The sequence below is a fragment of the Ptychodera flava genome, chromosome 6 (genome assembly GCF_041260155.1).
Source record: "Ptychodera flava strain L36383 chromosome 6, AS_Pfla_20210202, whole genome shotgun sequence".
NCBI classification, from domain to species: domain Eukaryota; kingdom Metazoa; phylum Hemichordata; class Enteropneusta; family Ptychoderidae; genus Ptychodera; species Ptychodera flava.
The window spans coordinates 38,192,974-38,216,098 of record NC_091933.1 but is presented as its reverse complement, the minus strand read 5'-3'; the positions used below and the strand labels follow the sequence as shown (position 1 = coordinate 38,216,098).

Here is a 23,125-nt window from a genome sequence, read left to right as displayed (position 1 = left end):
TGATGTCTTCGTTTCTTTTTTTTTCTTTTCTTTTTTTTTTTTTTTTTGTGGACACAGCAATGTAATCGTCTCGACGCACGGTAAAACATCCTAACAGCGACACGGCTTCTCCGTCGTTTTAGGCCAGTTGAGTGCCGTGCCAGTCTCTTTGTGCGGAAAAAAGGTAGTTTCTCAGGGCATAAAGACTTAATACAAGGCACATATTTTCTTCTGTGAGTCAGCAAATAATCAGAAACAACGAGAATTCATTTACTCCTTGAGGCTAATTCTCTTGATCCCTAAGCTAAGCCACTCTGTCTAAGCTTCCTTAGATTAACTAGGTCCCCTTTTTGGGACGATAAACATAAAAACTAAACAATTTGTACGCCTTGCTCGAAGCCATAAAATCGCACGTTCCCCTAACAATGCCAACGAAAGTCAAATCTTTGTCGACTGGAGGGCTCCGCTTACAACAGAATCAACTCGCGGTAATATCTTAAGCCGATTTTCCGATAAAGGTAATACAATCAATATGTAAGAATATAAATGGACAGCAGTGATTGAGAAAAGGCTCTATTATAGTTTTAACTAAAATCTACCAAAATATTGTCGCCACTTTCACCCTCAGGCTTGGAATTAAGCTGTCCGACAATCATTTTGTTTGAAGCTAGGGAAAACAGGGTGAAGTGACTTCGCTATAAGGAGTGAAGTGACTCAGATCAAAAAATGAAAGTTTGTACAAATCTCACCCGTAGGCTCGAATTCAATTGTCCGATAATGAAGTTGAAGAGCTCATGATGACCCTTGACACCGACGAAAATGGAGAGCTGGACTATAGGAAATTTGTCTACGGGCTTAGAAGGTACAAACAAGAACAGAACGATCTCAAAAGCACGTCGGACGTAGAAGGTAATTTTTGGCACATGTATAATGCTGAGGTTGACTCCAGTGTCGTTTATGGTGAGATTTCACATGTGCAACATGAATATGTTTTACGGTACTTGCACAACATTGAAGCGTGTTTTTTATGTTGTTGTTTATGTTTGTTTCTTTTATCATCATTTACATTAATCATAAATGACTTGAAGTTAACACATTGCTAATTCTCCTGTAGAAAGTGACTCAGCCTGGTATTCTCGCGAGTGTTCATCGGATAACTTCAGAGTTGGGTCGTCAAGAGGCCTGTCGAGGGAATCTTCGGCACTGTTGCCGAGCATGGGCGAATCTTCACGTGGGTCGTCAAGAGCGCAGGTATACAACGAAACCTCGAGAATCCAACAATCAAGGGAGTCGTCTAGGGTCCACTCCGCGACCGAACAACGCCAAGGGTCCGCACCATCTCACAAATCAAGGAATGCGACGACGACCCCTGTGATAGGAGGCGAGGAATTCGAGGAGGCTGTCGATCTACTGGAAGTGCCTCCGATCGATATTTCTGAACAAATCGAGATGAATCCGGATGATTTGATCATCAAGAGGAAAAGGGAGAAGGTGTTCAATAAATTAGTAAGTTTGTGATACATGTAGTTTGTTTTGTAATCCAAAGATGACTTGTATGTAGATCTAAAAATTTCATTATAACTTTGTAAGAGCGCGTCGACAGGTCTGGTAGCTGTAACTATGCAAGTCATGATAATGTAGATAATATACATATTTCTTTTTTATTGTTATCCGCATTCGCTTGACGTAGAATGCGCCTTCGAGTCAAATATTCGGAATTTCAAAGTTTTGCAAATTATGCTTTTCTGGTCAACCGCTTGTGGGGGGGGGGGGGGGTTTAAAGCGCCTGAAGTAAGGAAAATGTCCACCGTCTTAGTTTTTTTTTTGAAATCGAAAATTTATTTCCCCCAATGGAGCTCACACAGTCATGGTCATTTTGAATGTCAAATATCGGTAAATGCTAGGTTATTTTTTTCTCTAGTTCTTTACTTTGCACGGTGACCCCTGAGCAACTGTGGGGGTGAATGCTATCTAAATTGTTATAATCGTTACGTGATCAAAGACCGTGTTGCAAACGGTCAAGAACACAAGGCAACAAGATCAAAAGTGTACTTTGAAAGGTTTGCAGTGTATTGTCCAATGATCTTGAACATGTACTTTACATGAACATGGGTTGTTCAAAATAAGGGAAAATTTCCTAATCAAACGTATTTGATCATTCATTTACAACACAAAAATGTCTGCAAAAATTACTAAGTTGGTACACAGTAAATGATAACACCGCCTGAAGCTAGATTCTTCTTTTGTCTCTTGACGCTTTAATCAACAGTCTGGAAAATCCCTGAACAGGAAGAAAGCAGTTAAATCTGCAGAACCAAAGCGCATATACACTGGCGAGTCGAAGCTTGACAATTTCAGTACATTCAGCTCGCTCGCCGGCGACATGAGTGGCGTCGCCAACAAGTACAAAGAGGACCACGTAAAGGAATTCCGCCAGGTGTTGATTCGATGTAAACAGCGAAACGTACCAATCGACGAAAGGATGCTTGAAAATGGTAGGTTTGGGGCTTGTCGAATTTTTACTTTACACGACATGGTTCATATTTGAGATTTTAAATGTACTTTGTGGACTTAAGGTAAAAAATAGGCGTGTATTTAGACGGGTATTCCGTGGAGCCAGATGCGTACCGCTCGGCTCGCAAATGACGTCGTGACACCATGGACAACGCTGAAGATTTGTATTAAGCGATTTGGAATATACGATGTCTGATGAGCGATTTTTCCTTAGTTCCTGAGAAATGTTCCTTTGCATGTATATCGCTACAATTTACAGTAACTTCACGTCCACTTGTCTCGCAAAGGGAATGGATATTTGAGAGATGGAGTAAGTCAACGAGGTTTTTGACCTTTGATTGTCCATGATAAAATCTGTCGCCCATTTTTTTTCTTTCTTTTCAACAATAAGCTGGTCGTTTAATTTTCCCTGACATTAATCCTGTCTCTACACGACCTATTATCCATAGGCTATGACATTTCATAAAATTATTTTAAAAAATCGGTTTGAGACAAATCAAAGGTTTATGACCGATTTCACTAGGTTCTGTACACAATTTACGCATGCATGTAATTGTTGAAAACAAGGAAATGTACATGTCTGACTAATCGCCATTTTCAAGTGTGGCCCTCAGTCTGCTTTGCGTTGTCGCGGTGGAGTTGTAAGGTCACTAACAATAAGGGTTTTATTGAATAACGCCTGTGCACTCGAAAGTCCCGAAATTGTAATACATCGCATTTCCGCTTCTTCTACGCCAGGTCTACTTTTCCCGAACGACAGACCACTCAGCGAAGTAACCAAGAAAATACGCCAACCTGGTCTACTGTTTTCAAAGAAATGCGGAGTTCATTTTGCGCGCCATTGTCGTCATCTAACATCAATGCAACAAAAATCCGCCAAGAAAAAGCACTAGGTTTACCAGAAAAATCCCTGATCCAGGACAGTTTTGGAAGTTTTCAGTGAGATTTAGAGAGTGGACCTGTAGAGGAGCCTTGTTATAGGAATGACTGCCGTACATCACAAGGAATCACGTCAATTCGATGTTTATTTTTGGCATGGTCAAAAACATTTATAGGACGCATGACTCTGTTGTTTTACAGTCACTGATCTGTTCATCGTCTGTGGAGATCACAAAAAGTCACACCAACTGTCATAGCTCATGGACGGTTTCTGTCGATAGGGGGCTCAGTACGACGACAGTCAAATTATTTTTAGTCTTCCCGCGCGCCAGGTAACACTTGTAGATTCACAGCCGTGACTAGCTAAACAGCAGACTTGATCAATAATTTTGGAATATTCGACAGCACAATGTAGCAGAACGAACATTAAAGGTTATTTATCTATAAAGGGAAGTTTTTTGTCACAGTTGTATCACAGATAAATCGCTCGGTCACGTTGCTGACTCAGCTTGGCTGGTTTGAGTAAAACGCTGTGAGACAGGAACATAATGTGATGTCTTACTGTGAAATACACAGATCAGTTAATTTATTTATAAATAAACAAATACAAATTAACTGTATGACATGAATTGAATTTTCTCCTAGCAGAGACTAAATTGGATAATGAAGTGAACAGGTCTGGGTACACTACGTTTCGCGTCTCTTTACTTTTAGTGTGTGACTGCGCCACCTAGTGGTCGCACCTCTCCCTTCACTGGTTCTGTTACACGGTGAAATATCGCTCCGATGTTATAAATGAATCCCAAAATAAAGTTTCTTGTACGAGCACATCCGAGAAACTAAACATATGTCATGCTCGTGACTGTAAATATAATTTGTAAACACCTTTTTGATTGCCTCGTCCTTCGACGAAGTTAAATTGTTCAACTGTGCAGAATGATTATAATTAATGGAACAGTTAAGATTTAATGTAAATTAAAAACCATTTTAAGTTGTATCCGAATACATACCCTGAGTACAGTAATATTTATGTACAACTACCCAAGAGTGACTGAGTATATTTACGAAATAAGTTATAACTTGCCGCCATGTTCGTCACGTGAAATGTTAGTTGCTTCAGAGCGATTGAGTATGATTTGGTGAATGTGAGTAATAAACTGGTAGAGAATCCAGAAGGGCGGGCTAATTCACAACTGTTCTCTAGTTTATTCATTATATAGTGTAAACTTCGGCTTTGTAAATAGTAAAGAGGTACCCCTGCTGAACAAGTAAATATGACGGAACCACATGACGGAACACGACCCTGGATCACGGTGAATATGATCACAGCCGATTCAAGAGCGCGTTGCTCATAGATAGACGCGCGGTTTTTTCAGCCAAGAAAGGAATGTTGAATACGTTAACGTTTGATAAGTCCATTACAAAGTTACAACAAGCTGTAATATAGGAACTGAAAATCTTAGTATATTCAAAGGTGTAAAATGTAAACTTTCGTTGTTGACATCAGCTTTCCTTACACAGTCGTCGTTTTTTGGTTTTTTGAGCGAGAAATACGTCGTGCGTTTTCTTATAAACGCAAATGATTTATATATAATTTGCGATGTCGTTGTATGTTACGATGCTACACATTTCTCTCTAGCTCCCTTTCACGGTCAATGTAAGCCGCTTCTGCCTTTGACCAATCAGTAATCACTATGCAAAATTTAAAAGTTCAGAAATGAAAATTACAGTTCACTGGCTGGATTGGGGCACTGGAGCTCGCTCCGACCTATCAACACTTTAACTGCCATGATAGTTTTGTATGTATCCCACAGAGTAGGCATATGTGTACATGTCCGTTGGTCTTGCAACAAAACCTCTGTACACAGCATTCAGACCACCCTACATTCCAACAGTCTGCTAGATGCATGATCTTTGGACTGTTACGCGGTGACAGTGTTGAACACCCGGTCAATAAGTTCCATGACGGACGGGTCAATAAAATATCAGCCCGTCCCATGTATCTGTTACTTCCCAAGAACAGGTACGAAATGTGTTCGACACACTTGCATATTCGGAAACGAAGACGATACTATGTTCATGTGTTGATCAACACGCGTAAGTGAGCATAAATATCAACATGCCATTTCCCAGCAACTTTTTTGGGCGATTCTGATATGAAGCAGTGTTACATGAAAAAACAGAAAGGGAGCACACATAGTAGAGCACATCTTATTAGATTGTGACAAATGTTTCTGATTATCGCTTAATCTAAATCATCATCGGTGACGTAATCCTAGTCACCATCATGCTTGTCCTCCTCTTCGTTACTGCTGCTTCTGCTGATAAGTTCTCTATACTTCACGGCTCGAGGGGATTGTGAGTCTGAAACGTATCAATAAATAAGTCGATAAACAAACAGGTGGAGAAAACATGCATTCACACACACAAATACATACATACATACATACATACATACATACATACATACATACATACATACATACATACATACATACATACATACATACATACATACATATGTACACACAAATGAAATATGCTACGTAAGTACTGAAAACTAACCTTTGTTCTTCCATCTAAAGAACTTTTTTAGTTTCTGAATCGCTGTTTTTTTAGCTCCACTCTTTGTTGCTTCCGCGATAGCGCCCTCACCTGAAAAAAAACAAAACAAAAACATAATGCAACTTTTTAACGAAATCTCAACAAGTTTATTTATGACTTTAAATTATATTCTGTCTGATCCAAAATCAGATGCGTAGCAAAATGGAATACTAAAATGTTTAAATCTCATAAGAGAGATTACAATTACCACGTCTTTTTCAAAGCTCATATGAGTTTAAAACATACACTGTATTGAAACTTCTGGAAATTAGCAAGGTATAGAGATCTATTGTACTTATTTCCGGGTTGAATGCAGTTCTTATCTGGTTTTCTTTTCGCTTGAAGGCGCAGCTTTCAATTTATTCATTACCTGCAGCTTTGTCGCACGCTAGTATATTTGTATAGGTGAATATTTCCTGAAGGTATAAACTGCAAATTGACCTGGAGTATACTTTTAATAATTCCACGTGCAAAGAAATGTACACCTAGATAAAATAGGTACTTAGTCAGTATCTGTTATACAATTAGCGCTTTCTATCATTATAGCACGGGTAGAAAATGGTGAAATTCCCGGACTTGCGCAAATTTCATGACTTACTTTTCAAAAGAAAGAAGCTTCTCGATTTAAATGAAACAGCAAATAGCAGCCGACTTTCCTTTTTCTAATATAAAGAAAGGTCGTTTTAACATAGCTGACATCATGTATTTACGACAGTCAACATAATATTCAATCATTCTCATCGTCTACTTCCTCAACAAGAAAGGGAGATCATTTGCAAATGCACTTTGTTACTGACCTGTTGAGACAGAATATTCCCCAGTGCCGTTTGACTCGCACGCACGCGCACCTTCCTCCGCTTCACGGAAGTGTTCGGTTTCTGTCGGTAAGCTCTCGTTATATTTCGGAATCTCTTCCGCCTTTACAGGCTCTTCACTTTCCCCTTCTTCACCCTCATTTTTCAGTTCCGACGGAGGTGCAGGGGTAACCAAGACAGATTCGTCGACTTCATGGGCTTGTTCATTCACAGAATTCTGTGCGCTGCTCTCGGGATCGTCTAAAATGTGATAGAAACCGACATTTTAATATCCCTTTTACATCATTTTAAGATCGCAATTCTTGACTCAGCGAGCATGGCACTTCAAATAATTTGAACATGAAGCATGTTTTTTAGGACAACCAAGACGGCGAGATTCGATTTATGTTATAAAGATTAGTCTTTCGATTGCCAAAATAAAAAGAAAAGAGAAACTTTCGTCGTTCCACGTCAGTATGAGTCTTATCCTGAATTTAAGTTGTCATAGCCTCATCGCGTTAGTCGAAAGTATACCGCACCTTGAATTGTTCTGAATCACGCAGTTACTGTCAAGAGAAGTGTTTGCTTTAGCTGGCTGGGGTTTATTAGTAAACGATATCTTGATGATTATTGGCAATCCTAAAACATCTTTAAAACTCAGTGTAACTTTTGCTGTATTTTTGAGAATAATGATAATTGGTATGTTGTTCTGCCTGTATAGTTCTACAGTTCAAGTTGAAAACTCTTATAATTTCACTGGTCAACACAGCAGTTACTTATGCAATGTCAAATATTATTACTAATAGCCTAGTTTTAAATCTAGACTAGAATTTATTGATGGACAATAATATGTCGCATACTTTAAACAATGCTTTGATTTCCATATACTTCAGTGGCCGAATAAGAAAATATGTTTATTTTATGGAACATACAGAATGTAAATATTAGCCAAAGTTCCCGCCATTTTCCTTTTACTGATAAGGCTGTTTCAGGGGCTTGTTCATTCACAGAATTCTGTACGCTGCTCTCGGGATCGTGAGTGTTGCAGGGAACGCATAATGTGGAATCCAGAGATTTCACAAAAGAAAGTTCAGGCGTAGGAGTTTGTCCGTCACTTTACCTTCACTTTCCGTCAAACTTGACGGCCCACTTGACTCATCACTGCCATCATCGCTGGATGCAAAACCTCTCAGGTTGAGGGATTTGGCCAAGCCGGAGTTGTACTTGTCAAGGGCGTCACAGAAACTGTTGAAGGCTCTCTCAGTCTTCGGCAATTCTCCCAGCAGCTTGCGCGCCTTGTCCTGGGGTGTTCCCTCCCTGACGATCTGTGAAGCGTGTGCAGTGAAGACTTCTTGCTGCTGAAGAAAATCTGAAATAGCGGGAACATCTGGTCCGATGTTTCCGATCAGATCGCAAAAATTAGATTGAAGAGCCCCATGAAGTTTATGTGTCAAGTTCGTTTGCCACACTTCCACGAGTTGCTTATATTCAACGAAAATGCAGCCTTTCTTACTGATGATATCGCTTGTAGCATTCAGCTTTTCCTGTGGGGAGCTTTTCCTTTTGATTTCTTGTTGTTCGTTTTCATTTATCATTTCATGTTGAAAGAGGACATCGAAACACTGAGAGTCAAGGTCACCTGTGAACAGAGGGTATATATATGATAAAGAATTGATACTGATGACAATGATGATGATGATGATGATGATGATGATGATGATGATGATGATGATGGCGATGGAAGTAACTAATGCAAAACATTAAACCTGTTCACCCCGATTCCCTATAAAAAGGTCCACTATCACCATCGGTAACAATTGGTTTGGGCCAAACCATGTTGGTAAAAGGGATAAAGGGAATCTAAAACTATCGGGGAATCCGTAGTTCATCACTAACTTTAATCCAAAAACATCATTGGCCATTCGTTGTCCGATACTTACATGGTGAGAATCCGACACTTTTACCACGATCAATTAATTTCGTGACGTCACGTGTCTGTAAACGTCTAACGCTTTCTACAAGTTCTTGTCCCAGCTCAGAGTTCGTTATTGTCTCCAGGACTTGTGGCATTGACACTTTGCCTCGTTGCTGGAGTAGTCTCGCGTAGAATTTCTCAATAGTGGATGGATGACACACGGATATTTCGTAGCATTTCAGTTTCAGTGTTTTCGGCATTTCAGTTTTTCTGGTGTAACTGAAGCGGATTGCGAAATATTTGTTGAAGTCTGGCTTCTTTTCCTCGTTCAAGGCATAGTTGAAGGCGTGCATGATTCTATCCAGGCGCTCCATGGCGTCATCGTCCGCTGTCAGCTCACGCTCATCCCACATTGTCCTGAAAGACTTTGACAGAACAAAGACGACCCTATCAGAGTACTGCAGTCTGCTGATTGCGTCATCGCCATCGTCATCGTCGTCGATGCAGTTCAGAATGTTAACTGTATCAACGTCACTGTTTGGTCCGAAAGAAAAACGCAAGATTTCACAAAACTTCTGAATAACTTGTTCTTCTAATTCTTCGTTCAGCTTTGACATGTAAAACAGCGTGACATTGTGTGGAATACTTAACTTGCTGTCGTCTCCTCCAAAGTAAAGATGTAGGTAGCCTGGAGTGAAACAAAACACATTTTAAATATATATACCAGTTGCTCACAACAGTCAGGCCACACTGTTCAAAGATCCAATACAAGTACATCCGGGACAAAACACATAATGCCGCAACATTTACAGGGTCAAAGTTGCTGTATGTATCTGATTTCATCATTCGAGACATGGAGAAATGAACTGTTTGTTCTCTTCATCCACGCAGATTAAAGTCAATATCAATAAAAATTGTCTAAACTGTTTAAAGATCGAAAACACAGATTTCATTGAAATCAAAACAATTCCTGGAGCAACATGATCGAAAATATTGACCAAAACTTTAGCCACGCACTTCGAAAATCACATTTAGGTTTTGATCTTTTGCCTGTTCTCGCTCGATGAACTTCAGACTATTTTGAGTAATGTCTTTGAAGATTGATAGTGATAATCATGGATCACCCTGCATGGTTCGGGATTAGACAAGAATATTTACTTTAATTTACGAGTTATTCAACTTCAAAGTACATTTTCTGAGTTCATCGCAACAGGTAATTCACAACAAACAAACAAACTTGCGACCATAAAAGAATTGTAGGATCTTCATGGTTCAATCACCAGGAAATGCTGATTTTCTGTACGCCACAGAATCACTTACTGTCCCCAGAGCGCAAACAACCAACTTTGCAAGGACTAGTACTGTGTACACTTGTACGTACCCCGTACCATCGAACAGTTGTCAAAAATCACGAATTTGAACACTGACTGTGGAGTTGCCTACCTTTGTCATTGATTTCAAACAAGCCTTGATGCTTTTCATTTTTCTCGGCATATTCCTCGTTAGGTCTCTCTTCCACCATGACGTCATTACATCTGGAGGGACCAGCATGTTGAGGTGTCACATCATGTTCTACAGGTTAACAAGATATAGGTCAGTCTTAATGTAGCAGTTGAAAATATACAGTATGAGGGGTTTTCTTGTCATCTTTGATGAGAAATATTCCTTTGAAAAAATCTGTGTCGGGATCATGCAGCTCCACCCTAATAAACGCTCTCGGTTATACTTTCGATACAAAGAAATAAACAAGTTTGAATGTTTTTACTTCCTTCAAAACGAAAAAAATAGGATTTCAGATCGTCATTTAAAACAGTGACAATTGAATGTGTTTGTTCATTTCATTATATGCCAGACCTTGTTTGTGGGAGCCGTCAAATAAGTGACGTCAAAGTGACAAACAACTTTTGGCCGTGCTCCAATTTGAGCAGGCTGGTTTTTCCGCCTTGTACAATGTAGCGGACTTCAACCTTTGAACAGTCTTTCAGCGTAATCTATCGTCGGCGATGACTTTATTTCCAGCAAATAAACTGGTTGAATCGAATGCCTTTTTTTACCAGATAATAAAAGAAATACAGTTGTTTTTTTCATATTTACAATTCAAAAGTAAGCTCAAAATAAATTGATTAATCACGGCGGATTATGAAAATATATAGGTGTGATAACATATAAACCGGTAGGAACCATGAAGATAGTAACTATTGAAATAAAACATATATTCACTCGGTAAACCTATAGTGTCCTAAGATGTTTAAAGATCAATCGGTTGAAGAATATTTTTTGAAAACCTACACCTTGGCGAAAAATACATCAATCATAGTCAAAACTGTGTGAGAGAGTAACAAGACCTGTGAAAATCGAAGGAAGGGCATTATATTATGACCCAATCGGTCATATACAGCTTTAGTTCAGTATACATCAAAGAATGTCGTTATGTTTTTACATTTGGATTAGACGTCCACTTCGACGCAAGTGCGACAAACATTTAAGCTTATTTCAATCTGTACATTTGGCCTTGAGGTAGTATGCGCCTCGAAAGTGAAAGACTTAATTTTGGCGTCTCAAACTTGATAAAGGAACCTTTCCACCATTCTCTTTCAAAAACAAGAATAGAAATCGGGGGTCACTGTGCAATTTTTAGTACTAGAATGACAAATAACTAAAGATTTACCGATATTCAAAATTCAAAATGGCCGCCATCCCTGTGTTAACTTTATTACTCCTATCACAGATAGTAAAATCTTTTCGGGTTGCACGATTGTAATCTCGTTTCTTATTTTGCCCCGTTCTCGCGCTATAGTCGAAGAACGGCGTGAGTTTGGGATTCCAGGTTCTCTACCGGTTCAGAAATATGACGGTATACAAATTATGTGATAAAAATCCCGAAATTTGACTAAAAATGCGATTCTTTAAACTCCCGTTTCAGTCTCGCGAGAGAGATGAAAGTTTAAATATTCAATCAATCGTCGGTACCCCCGTTGGAGGTTCCGGTGGTGAATGGTTAATTAAAGTGATTTTTGCAACACAAAATTGAAGTCGTAACCCCTTATTTGTATGTCATTAAATTTATAATATTTTCATTCGCTAATTTCTTCGATCTTCATCAGAATTTGCACTTTTTTGTATTTTTACTCGGTCGGTCGAGCGCGTGAGTGACGCTCTTCCATTTACTGCCTCACTGACACCATTCTCGAACGCCATTGACACGTGACCCCCGTCGCCTACCCTATGCACTTGTGTGGTTTTAATGATGCCGAAGGGAAACAAATAAATGGCTTAGAATTGGCACATCTTGATTGATTTAACCTCTACGGTATATTGTAAATTTGCATGTTTATCATTATTTCGCAGTTTGAATGAAGAATTACCTGCGCCTTACGACGAAAAGTATAAAACTCGACATGTTACGAGTGTATCGGTGTGCGCCCCCCTGGCGTGGTATAACCATAGGAGTCATCACTGGGCGTGGCAAGAATTATTAGTGTAGAAGTTATGAATATGATCAATAAATGTCTTGTATTAAACTTTTTTTTCATTATACAAGCCTTACCTGTGTCTAGTGTGAGCATATTACTTTACCCTAGCTATCTGTGTATAGTATTTCAAAGAAAACAGTCTGTATCTGTTAATTGCCCTCCCTCATCCCCTTCATTAATTTGTTCTGCCGATCACTGACGCGGGGGGGGGGGGGGGCTTATCGCCCTGACCAAATACCTCGTTAGCAGCTCATAAGGTAGTAGACGTCCGTCTACTACCTTATGAGCTTATGAGCTGAGGGATCCGCAGAAAAAATTAATGAAGGGGATGAGGGAGGGCAATTAACAGATACAGACTGTTTTCTTTGAAATACTATACACATATAGCTAGGGTAAAGTAATAAGCACACACTAGATACAGGTAAGGCTTGTATAATGAAAAGAAGTTTAATACAAGACATTTATTGATCATATTCATAACTTCTACACTAATAATTCTTGCCACGCCCTGTGGAGTCATCGAACTCTCAACTAGAATTTACGCGCGCCGGGGGCGGGGATACATACGCATAGTTCTGCCGTCGCGTGTCAGCTTTCATACGACTACTGAAGTTTTAAAATTCTGACACAAAATGTATTATTATCCAATGACGATTATATCTTTGCATTTTTCTCAAAGATATTTTCTAACTCTTGCTAACTGGTCATGTACAGTACGCGTGCAATTACCGTGTACCGTAGGATGTACGCGTTTCTGAAAAAGTAAAAAACAACAACAACAACGACAAAATGTGTACAAACATTCTACACAAAGCTACAAAGCTGATATATCTGTAATACGAGTACTAATGTAATGACGATCCATTCGAAAGATATATTTTCTTCGATGAGAGGACACGATATCGACAAAATGGAAAGTCTTGATATGCATAAAATAAGTCGAAAGGCATTAGCAAGAAAATGAACAGGACGCAATATCTGCAAATCTGTACCGACAGAAATTAAAGTGATAGCAGTCTTCGGAATTATAATACCTCACGTCCTCCAAGTCGGAACGGCTACTTTTCTCAAAACCACCAAAAGGGCGTCGTTTTGGCAAATTTATTCGGAGATGGTACATTTATGCAAAATTGACTGCTATTTGGTCATCAACTGGTCAAAATTTACGTTTTCGTGATAAAATGCAAAGATGGCAAATTTGTCTCAACATCAGAAAGACGTTATGAATAATGTATGCAACCATATCGGACGGAAGCACTTTCATTAAAAAATTACAACATCGGCAAATTTCTCGCACATCGGCAGTAAAATGGGAATTACTGAAATTCTGAAACCATTTAAACCATGTCAGAGGGCAGAGTTTTGTTTTGCAATTAGAGATTGGATTTGTTCGAACTAAAAAAAAAGACAATACAAATCTAAATTTTAACCATAAATTGCCATCTTTATCATACACAATACCAAGGCACAACACAACCAACCAACCAGTCAAATTTAACTTAAAATTTGCCTCATTATATATTTTTAAATACACAAGAAACACAAAGGGAACCCCATATGGCCAATAAATGACTAAGTTGGAATGTGGGCACCTTAGTAAGGCGGTAAAAGATTCATTAAGTGTTTATATAGAAAAATAAAATTTTTGAATTTTGAAAAACAAAGGTGGTGAAAAGTTTTTTTACACCTGGAGCTTTAAAATGAACCCCACCAGTGGTATATCAGAAAAGAATTGTAAATGTTTATGAAACCAAAAATGAATTGGATCATTGCCAGGGAATATTGCTGTAAAACTTTATCGTCAAAATGCATACCTGGGATTGATGATGGGACTCCATAATAAAATTGCTTTTTTCTCTGCGATTTAATTAGGTCAAATAAAAAACATGAGTGTTTTTGTAAACCTGACTTCCCTATTTAAACCCATTTTTGTTAATCTGTTTCTCACTGTATACATGCGTGTTTTCGTTAACCCGACTACCATATTTAAAACCCTCCTATTCTAATATTTTTCCCCCACTTAAAGCTATAAAATTTTGATGAACATTGTAGTAAAGATAGTAATTTTGAAGCTTACTTTATGGCACAATGGCGATGGCAATGATTGAGTACATATGGTTGATCAAATATAGTTTGATTATACTTTGTTGCATGCTACTGAAAGAATCAGTGTGAACATCTCGTATGGATTTTTAGCGAGGTTAAAATTGATAGCTAAGGTATCTGAAGAGTGGTGAAATATGGAAGTCAATGAAGAGTTGAACATTTTATCTAGGGATATAGTTATTATTTGTCAAGAAACAACAAGGTAATAGTATAATACTATTTTGTATTTCTTTCAAGTTAACCTTGTCATTATCATTCCACAAGAGGTAACAATGTCGGGCTTCGCAACAACAAACCGATGTGATGCGAACGGCGCTGTCTGTCAATTTGTCAGAGAGTCCGGTAATAAAGTATAACATGAACACGTGATCCTGCGTGATAAGCTTGGATTGGAAGTAGATGCCATTCAGTGCATAGAAGTCCCTATATTTACCGGCCTTTGTCTTGATTTTATCGCAATCGGCGCTTCTTTGACTGAATCTATACCCGGAAAAAAAAACTCAGGTTTCTCATGAATGACACCTTTGTGTTCCATACATTGTGAACCGATATCGTTTTACTTGGTTTTTTTTTGTTCTTTTTTTTTTTCTTGTTTTTTTTTTTTTGATCTTGGATTACTTCCTCAAGGAAATTATGGGCAATGCCGTCCCACTGCAACCAGCTTTGAAAAGTCACTTGTAATACGGGCAAAACAAATAATTGTTTCTTTAAGTGCCAGAAGCTGTGAGTTTATCACTATTTTTATTTTACATGTTAACATCAACTTCTTTTTCATGTTTAAACAACAACTATTTAGCTTGTCAACACAGCATGTCTACAGGTAAAGTACACTCAGGCTGCAGTTTAAGTAAAATTTTAGTCCGGACTTGGATTCACTCGTAAACAAAAAAAATGCTGTGTATACACATGTACATAACAAGCTGGCCTGACAGGTGGAATACTGTGTATCTGAACATGTTTTAGGGAGTAGAACAATATATTGTGGTTGACATTAAAGAAATTATAGCGAAATTATTAACCAGCCCATTTAGTGAAGAACTCCCTAAAACACATCGAAATGTCTAGTATTAAACTTAGCAGCATCGCATACAGCAGTGTAAATGAGAGTGTGTGTCTGTTTGTGTGTGCGCGTTTTCAATGTTATAATTGCTGACAATTGAATCGTACCTTGGACTTGAATATATTTGTCAAGGGTAATATTGACGCCATACCTTTTAACACGCTTCTCTAAAAAGACAAACATATTATGTAAAGAGAACTGCATTTCTGGTAAAGCCAAAGTTAATAAATTCTTTGCTTTGTGTCCCATGAGAGTAGCTTTTTGGAATTTTTCAAGAAAAAAAAATCAACCGAATCAAATCAATAACAATGGCTTTACGAACAACTCAAACCAAGCTGGCTAGGGAATACTTTTCTTGGCGACGAAACAAAGCGTCACCTGGTACCGAGCCACACGACCTTTTGACAGTAACCGCTGACAAGCTAATAATAAAAACCGACACATTGCTGTTGTCCAGGTTAGTGTTGGTGGAAGGACCACGGCTGGTATGACATCATGATTTTGTCGGGTTAAAAGTTATTGTTTCTCTATGATTTGTGTCGGTTATGCAACAGTGTTAGCGAGCCTGCTCAGTGACAGTTACGAATAATTTCCCCATTTCCTTAATTCGACCACGGCTTGCGGAGATATTGTGATTTAATGAAAGAAAGTGGAGCGGACGATTTACATGTATATGGTTGAACAGCCCAGTCACCATAGACAGAGAACAGACTGAGGAATAACACTTGAAACTAAATTGTGGTTCTATAACAACTGCATTTACAATGTAAACAAACAATAAACACGAAGCTAAATTTGCATTTCTTTACCTAACATCAACGAGGAGAGATGTTAATTGATGACCATTCATTTCATGACTATACAAGAGACGGGAACCTTACATAGCAATTGTACATGCGCATTGTGTTAGAAAAAAACAAGTCTCAGTATAGGAGAAAATATCAATGGGGAAACCCCTTTTCTCTTACACAGGGCAAAAATAATCAAAAAGGGGTTGTTTCTCATTATTACGCACGTCGATCTAGAATAGTTGGGTCAGCTTTATTTCGCGTTAATTTGTTTGAAAAAATAGCAGAACTGAGAGTGTGCTAGGAATGGCAGAATGCCAAGTATGATCACATACCATAGTAAAAGAGTTTCGCTGAAGAAGTTATTGTTGTCATCTTGTAACCATGAGTGTTTGTTGCTTTCGTGTCGATTGCTTGGTCAAGGGAGCTAATAAAACTTTCGAAAACCGCGTCGCCATATAACTGTTGAAAGAGATCTAGGAGGGGTGACAAACTTAAAATTCTTTTGGCCAAGGTAGTGAAAAGTAACGAATTACACCAGAAATTTGCCAGAGTAACGAATTAATTAAAATTTAGAGAAGAATTTAGCTGAAAGAGATGACTTCCATCTATCAGTTTTCAAGAGCCTAAATATTGAACTGTCGTCTTAACTGAAATGCAGCTTTAAGGCCATGTTAAATCAGTATCCGTTTTGTTGATATGCACACACGGAAGGTCGCTACGAGTGGGGTCAAAATGTTAACGTAGTCATTTGTGAAACGCCCCAGCCATAGTTTTACCTCTCACTCGTTGAGTTAAAAGTAACCTTACGAGTTGCCCCAAGTTAATGTGTGTGTCTATATATGTATATATATATATATATATATATATATATATATATATATATATATATATATATATATATATATATATATATATATATATATATATACATACAGACAGCGTAGAATTATATGGTTCAACCCACCCTACAGTAAGAGTGTGAAAACAAACGTTGGAAAGGAATTCTTCCGTCTCCTTGTGAAACATTTCCCGACCGATTGTAAATTACACAAAGTTCAAAGTTCAAATTAGGCTACAGTTACATGCAGAACATGGACAGTATTATGAAATCACACAACAAACGGGTCACCAAGCGTAATGATAAAAATCTAACAGACGAATGTATATGCCTTATCAAGACCAATTGCCCACTCCAGGGAGCGTGCTAGTATAAATCTATAATCTATGCAATGAGGTGAAACATTACATCCAATGACAACGCATTTACAGTGTGTGTACGAGCACAGGGTACAGGGGACAGTCCCCTGGGGTGGGGAGGAAGGTGTTTTTTGTGCAACGGTTTACCTTATTTGATTTTATTAATTTTGACTATGATATTGCAAATAAAGATTTCAACACTTCACCGTCTGACTGCTTTATTATTACCGACAAGTCCTTATCTCCTCTCCAACTTGTGTATACACCTCTGTAATTGCTCCGAAAACATTGCCAACTTGCTAATCCGCTGTCCGTATCAGCGGATTAAGTGATTGAGTCAACACCACAGCCGTCCCACACGCATTATTTCACTACGTGTGGGACGGCTGTGATGTTGACTTATTACGCTAATCCGCTGATACGCTCAGTCATTAACAAGTTGGCAATGTTTGCGCAGCAATTAGAGTGGTATGTGCACTGGTTGAAGAGGAGATAAGGAATTGTAGGCATTGGAAACACAGTCAGACAGTTTGGAGTCGAAAGCAAGTTGGCAATGTTTTTGGAGCAATTACAGTGGTGTATACACAAGTTGGAGAGGAGATAAGGACTTGTAGGTAATAATAAAGCAGTCAGACGGTGTGAGTTGAACTCTTTATTTGAAATATCACAGTAAATATTAATAAAATCAAATAAGGTAAACCGTTCCACAAAAAACACCTTCCCCCCCAGGGGACTGTCCCCTGTACCCTATGGTACGAGTTAAATATTGGAACACTAAATTAGGTTACCCAGCAACTTACAGGTCTTTTATTTCAGGATGACGGTTTACACTTGCATGTTCATCACAAATGTTTTCTTCTAGAGTACACACAGACTTTGTTGATAAGTCAGACATTAACGTTGTGTAGCTGAACACTTTGCTATATGACGCAATTTTATTAAAATCAGATGTAGGGTACGGCGACGTCTATACTTCAGCGGTATTCTCTTGCTGTCGTCCCACTAGTAGTGAGAGGCGACAACAAGAGAATACCGCTGAAGTATAGACGTCGCCGTACCCTACATCTGATTTTAATCAGATTACTATATGACCTGGCATTTACTCAAACAAGAGTCTGTTTTATTGTTCGAAGACTGGTAAGGAATCCACCAAACTCAGCAGGCAGCTCCCACTGAGTAAACTGATATGCCCACTCTGGAACAACCCATTTACCTGGAAGTTCATGGGAAAATTGTGAAAAGGGGAAATAAAATATTATGGTGTAAAACAAGATCTATTGCACGGGTCGATTAGGCATTATTTGTGATGATTTTTCCTATTATTATAATAAAAATGATTATGAATATTAATAAATTAATAACATGAATGTTACAGAATATGAAACTTTTTTTTACAAACAATGTCGTCTACTTTGTGTAAATACCGTCTGGAAACCCGATTGTTGTGATAATTATGATTATTAATAAATTACGATTATGATTAATAAAATCATATTTTACACATTGTAATCTGCTTATGTGAACAACCCTCTGGAAATCCTTACATAGTTTCACAATCTATGCCAAAATATACAAGTGACACCATTGCCCAGGTTCAGTCTTACGGTGAGAGTTACTACCCAGTGTATATAAAGAGTCATTTTGTGTCCAGTGCCTAAACCTGACAGCTTTTGCCTCGGTAGATTATTTGGAATTGAAACATCGCCACATCACTTCTATTGATCTGGAGTGTACAAAAGTCGTCAAATTAACCGCCTTCCATGCATGAGCCATGTCAGCCTACCACCGACGTTGATGGAATAATTCATTTTTATTATATGATTGGATGGGTGCTCTGACAGTCAATGTTTCTTCGATGTATGTAATTCTGATTCAAAAACTAGTAATGCTATGCATATATACAAAGACAGGACACAAAATGACAACGTTAAATAGTGTTTTACACTTTACAACATTTTATTCCCCCGTTCAAAACTCTCCAATGAACTAGATGCCAGTAGAAAATGGTTTGTTCCAGTGTAGGCATATCAGTTTACTCAGTGGAGGAGCTGCCTGGTGAGTTTGGTGGTTTCTTATCAGTCTTCAGACCATAAAACAGACTTTTGTTGAGGTAAACGCAAGGTCATATAGCAAAGTGCTCAGCCAAGTTGATGGGTAATTACCTAATTTGGTCTTCCAATAACTCTTCCCCTCTACTGTCTATGGTAAAACACCCTATGCAAATCATGTCCAATCTTTCCGAAGCAAGGCATACGCCATCAGCACAGAGCTATCAAAGTATGTCTGTCACTTGAAATCTAAGGACAAACCATTTAATTTATCATGGTCAATCCTATCGAAAGCGAGTAGTTACTCCAATGTGTCAAAGAAATGCAACCTTTGTCTTACAGAGAAGCTATTCATAATCAATGAAGATAAGTCTAGCCTTTTAAAAAAAGCGTTCCGAGTTGGTCTCCAAGTGCCGACACGAAAACAAATTTTACTTGTCAAATTTCAATCAAATCCACCACAACAAATGGATTGACCCAACCTGATACTTATATGTAAGCACCTGAAGCAAATTTCATACAATAAAATCTACCTATCTGACGATCACATGTATGCGTGAAACTCGAGTAATAGGTACCAAACATACTTGATGTGTGATGTGTTCTCATAGTTATTGCAATATTGCTCTGCATCCCTGCATCGAGCACTCTACCCCTCTTAGAAGATACAAACAAGTTTATATATATATATATATATATATATATATATATATATATATATATATATATATATATATATATATATATATATATATATATATATATTATATATTATGTGTGTTTTGGTGTACTTGTCAACCATGCAACCGAACGAATTTAGAGCAAGACTTTAATGAGGAAATAAAGGAGAGAATACGGAAATAAACAGTGAAAAATTCGAATGTTGAAAAGTGATTTATCATGCCTGTATCGTTTTGTAATCCAAGTTTTTAGAATATATCTGAATACCATGCAGCATAAAGATAATCCATTTGTCTGTCTATTTGGTAGTCTTGAAGTTTCTAAGGGGTGAACTTAAAGGGACAAAGTTGGCCATGCATCATGAATTTTGTTTGATGCAAGATACTACTTACATTGTTTGACATGTTGAAAGATACTGAATGAATAGGTGACCATGCATATATTTGAACCCGATTTTTGACAAATTAAATGAAACCATCGCGAAAATGAATTAATGATCATGACCATTAATTCATTTTCGCGATGGTTTCATGTATCGTGTCTAAAACCGGGTTCGGATATATGCATGGTCACCCATTCATTCAGTATCTTTCAACACGTTAAACAATATAAGTAGTATCTCGTATCAAATAAAATTCATGAAAAATGGCCGACTTTGTCCCCTTAAGCGTCAACTAATCAGACACTTTTCAGCAATTGTAACTCGATGTAACTTGAAATGCAAAATACTGATATATGTGAACAGGGAAAATAATATCTTTCCACGACTGCCTTCATCCTACGGAGTTGAAAATGCTGTGCTCCCGCCTACTAGTTTCTCCCTTTTCCTACTCCGACCAGAAAACCTCCCCGCTTCCCCTCTCCTCAGAACAAGGTCCCACTACCATCTTTTAGTAACATATTTTGCCCTTCCCCATCGACTATAGACAGAAGAGAAACTGTCTATGCTATCGACAAACTCTCGAAAAAATGAAATCACATTCCCTACTAGCTTGCATGTAAATTTGGCGATTTTTCAAGTTGCTCACACTAAGCACGAGATAAGGCTCCCCAATCGCCTTCCGCTAATGAGAAGGAATTGCCGCGCAGCCCTAATATTTATGAAAAGATTAGGATGCTACGCACAAAATTTATCCATATCTTATGAGTATTCATACTCAAATTAGCTTGATTTGATCCATATGCACTTAAAAAAGACGAACAAAACTTCCACGGCAAGCAAAACGCACCTTAAATAAAACAGTGTACGTTTGTGAGCCAGCTTTGTTTCGGGAGTGTTTTTTTTTGCAAAATTATAGATACGGTGAAATGACACTTTTTCACATCAATGTACCCTTGTTACTCTTACGATCCTACTGAAAGTTCTGAAAATCTACGCTCATGAAAATTTTTGAAAGTATCACTGTTTGCCCTTTATTCTACTCACTGATCTCAATCGACAGAGTTCATTCTGTTTGGGAAATTTTTCGTCTGGAGAATGCTTTAAAAAATTAAGGTTATCATTCCAACGGTCGGTCATGTTTGCACAAGACAAAGATGAATATGCTTTTCTGGAACATTTATTTAAATTCTATATTGTTTTACCGAATTGCTTGTAAATATATTAATCTTAACTTTATTGTTATCAAATTAACCAATGCAAATAAAATATTCGAATTATTTAAGGTGACTATAAAACAATTTCATGCATTTTTGTGTGAGTCTGTGTGAAAAAATATCAAGTTTGAAGGATAATGTTTCAGTTATATGTGTTTGTCTGTTTTGATTGTGCCTCTCATAACACGAGCAGCCTTAGAAACCACTTCATAATATCCTGTTTGCGTTATTCTTCGCGCCGCAATCTGAGCTTGATCACTAGCGATATTGAAGTCACAACACCAAATGGGTTACAGTCAAGTTACAGGTGCATGTGAATAGAAATTTGAACTCCAACATGAAATATATAGGTCCACGGTGTCGTACCAGAGAAAGGCCGAACATAATCACTATTCTATGCGCTTCCATCCTATTGCGCCTTTCTTGTCATGAAAACCTGACAAAGTATATGAAACTAGTTATAGCCGGTCCCAAAGTACTGAAAAACGAGTACACGAAGTCTTTTTCGGTAGATTTCGAGTCGACGAAGTGTTGTCTTACATTCTGTATAATACCCGGAAGCTGCATTACATGTAATAAGCCTTTTCGTTACAAGGAAATACGGGTCCTTTACAAAGTAATCAAGCTATGCCGGGATCTCAACCCGTCGCTTTACATGAAAATTTGAATTATGATAGCGCTATGACTACCTATCGAATAACTTTATTCAATTCTCTGTTCTTTATTCGAGGTTCGCACTTGAGCTTCCGCCAAGTGAAAATGACCTATGACGTGAAACTATCAAGCAAACATATTTACTGCAATTTAAAGAGGAAGTTCATTCGAGGTCGTCCTGTTTGAAACAGAAGTTCTGCTATGACGAAATAACTATATAAAATGTCTAACACCTAGATATTGTTATTAATAAATTCACAGACAAAACTTGTATCTAGTTGAATTATTTTAAGACCTGACGTAGACAAGTGGCGTAAACTTGCGAGGGGAGCACAAGAAGACGTCAGTATAACATGTAAAACTGGCTACAGATCACATTGAATAGAATTTGATACTCACCCATATTATTTTTTCGCTGAGCAGAGTAGTACTCCAGGATTGCACATTGCAGTACGGTTAGTTCCGTTTTTTAATGTAGTCCCCGTGCTACCCAACTCACCCGTTCATCGCACACAACCGTGATTGGACCAAGTGTCGGTGTTGGAAAAAAACACGGTTGCGGGAAATCAGGATTCTGAGATGTGGCTGTGAGGCGTATTCGTAATGTCCCGCTCTTGCGGTGCTCACAGCGCGTTTGCTTTACCACAACGGTGAAACACAACCGCAGAAACCATTGTTTTAAGCGACACTGTCATGGGGAGGGAGACGATGACATTGTAACGTCCTACTTCAACGATTTGGTTAGACCACGGTCCGTATAGAGGGACAATAGTTGGACCAAAATAGGTGCAATAACTTCCGTGTTGAACTGGATTAAGGAAATTCCCACTACGT

The 23,125-nt window shown here is 38.2% G+C and overlaps 2 protein-coding genes across 2 annotated transcripts in view; one reads left to right on the top strand and one right to left on the bottom strand.

The window, feature by feature from the left end:
* The window catches only part of LOC139135698 (EF-hand calcium-binding domain-containing protein 12-like), a 9,507-nt gene extending 5,095 nt beyond the window's left edge, over positions 1 to 4,412 (top strand). The window contains exons 5-8 of the mRNA XM_070703327.1: positions 735 to 888; positions 1,094 to 1,485; positions 2,249 to 2,474; positions 3,232 to 4,412. Of these exons, the coding sequence (XP_070559428.1) occupies positions 735 to 888; positions 1,094 to 1,485; positions 2,249 to 2,474; positions 3,232 to 3,386 (927 nt within the window). The 3' untranslated portion in view covers positions 3,387 to 4,412. The remainder of the gene's footprint in view (positions 1 to 734; positions 889 to 1,093; positions 1,486 to 2,248; positions 2,475 to 3,231) is intronic.
* Positions 3,924 to 23,125, bottom strand: LOC139135699 (uncharacterized). The gene is made up of 7 exons (XM_070703328.1): positions 22,691 to 23,125; positions 10,129 to 10,257; positions 8,711 to 9,373; positions 7,891 to 8,409; positions 6,774 to 7,031; positions 5,938 to 6,027; positions 3,924 to 5,736 (listed from the first exon to the last, which is right to left on the bottom strand). Exons 1-7 carry the CDS (start codon positions 22,692 to 22,694, stop codon positions 5,648 to 5,650), a joined length of 1,752 nt encoding a protein of 583 aa, XP_070559429.1. The 5' UTR covers positions 22,695 to 23,125; the 3' UTR covers positions 3,924 to 5,647.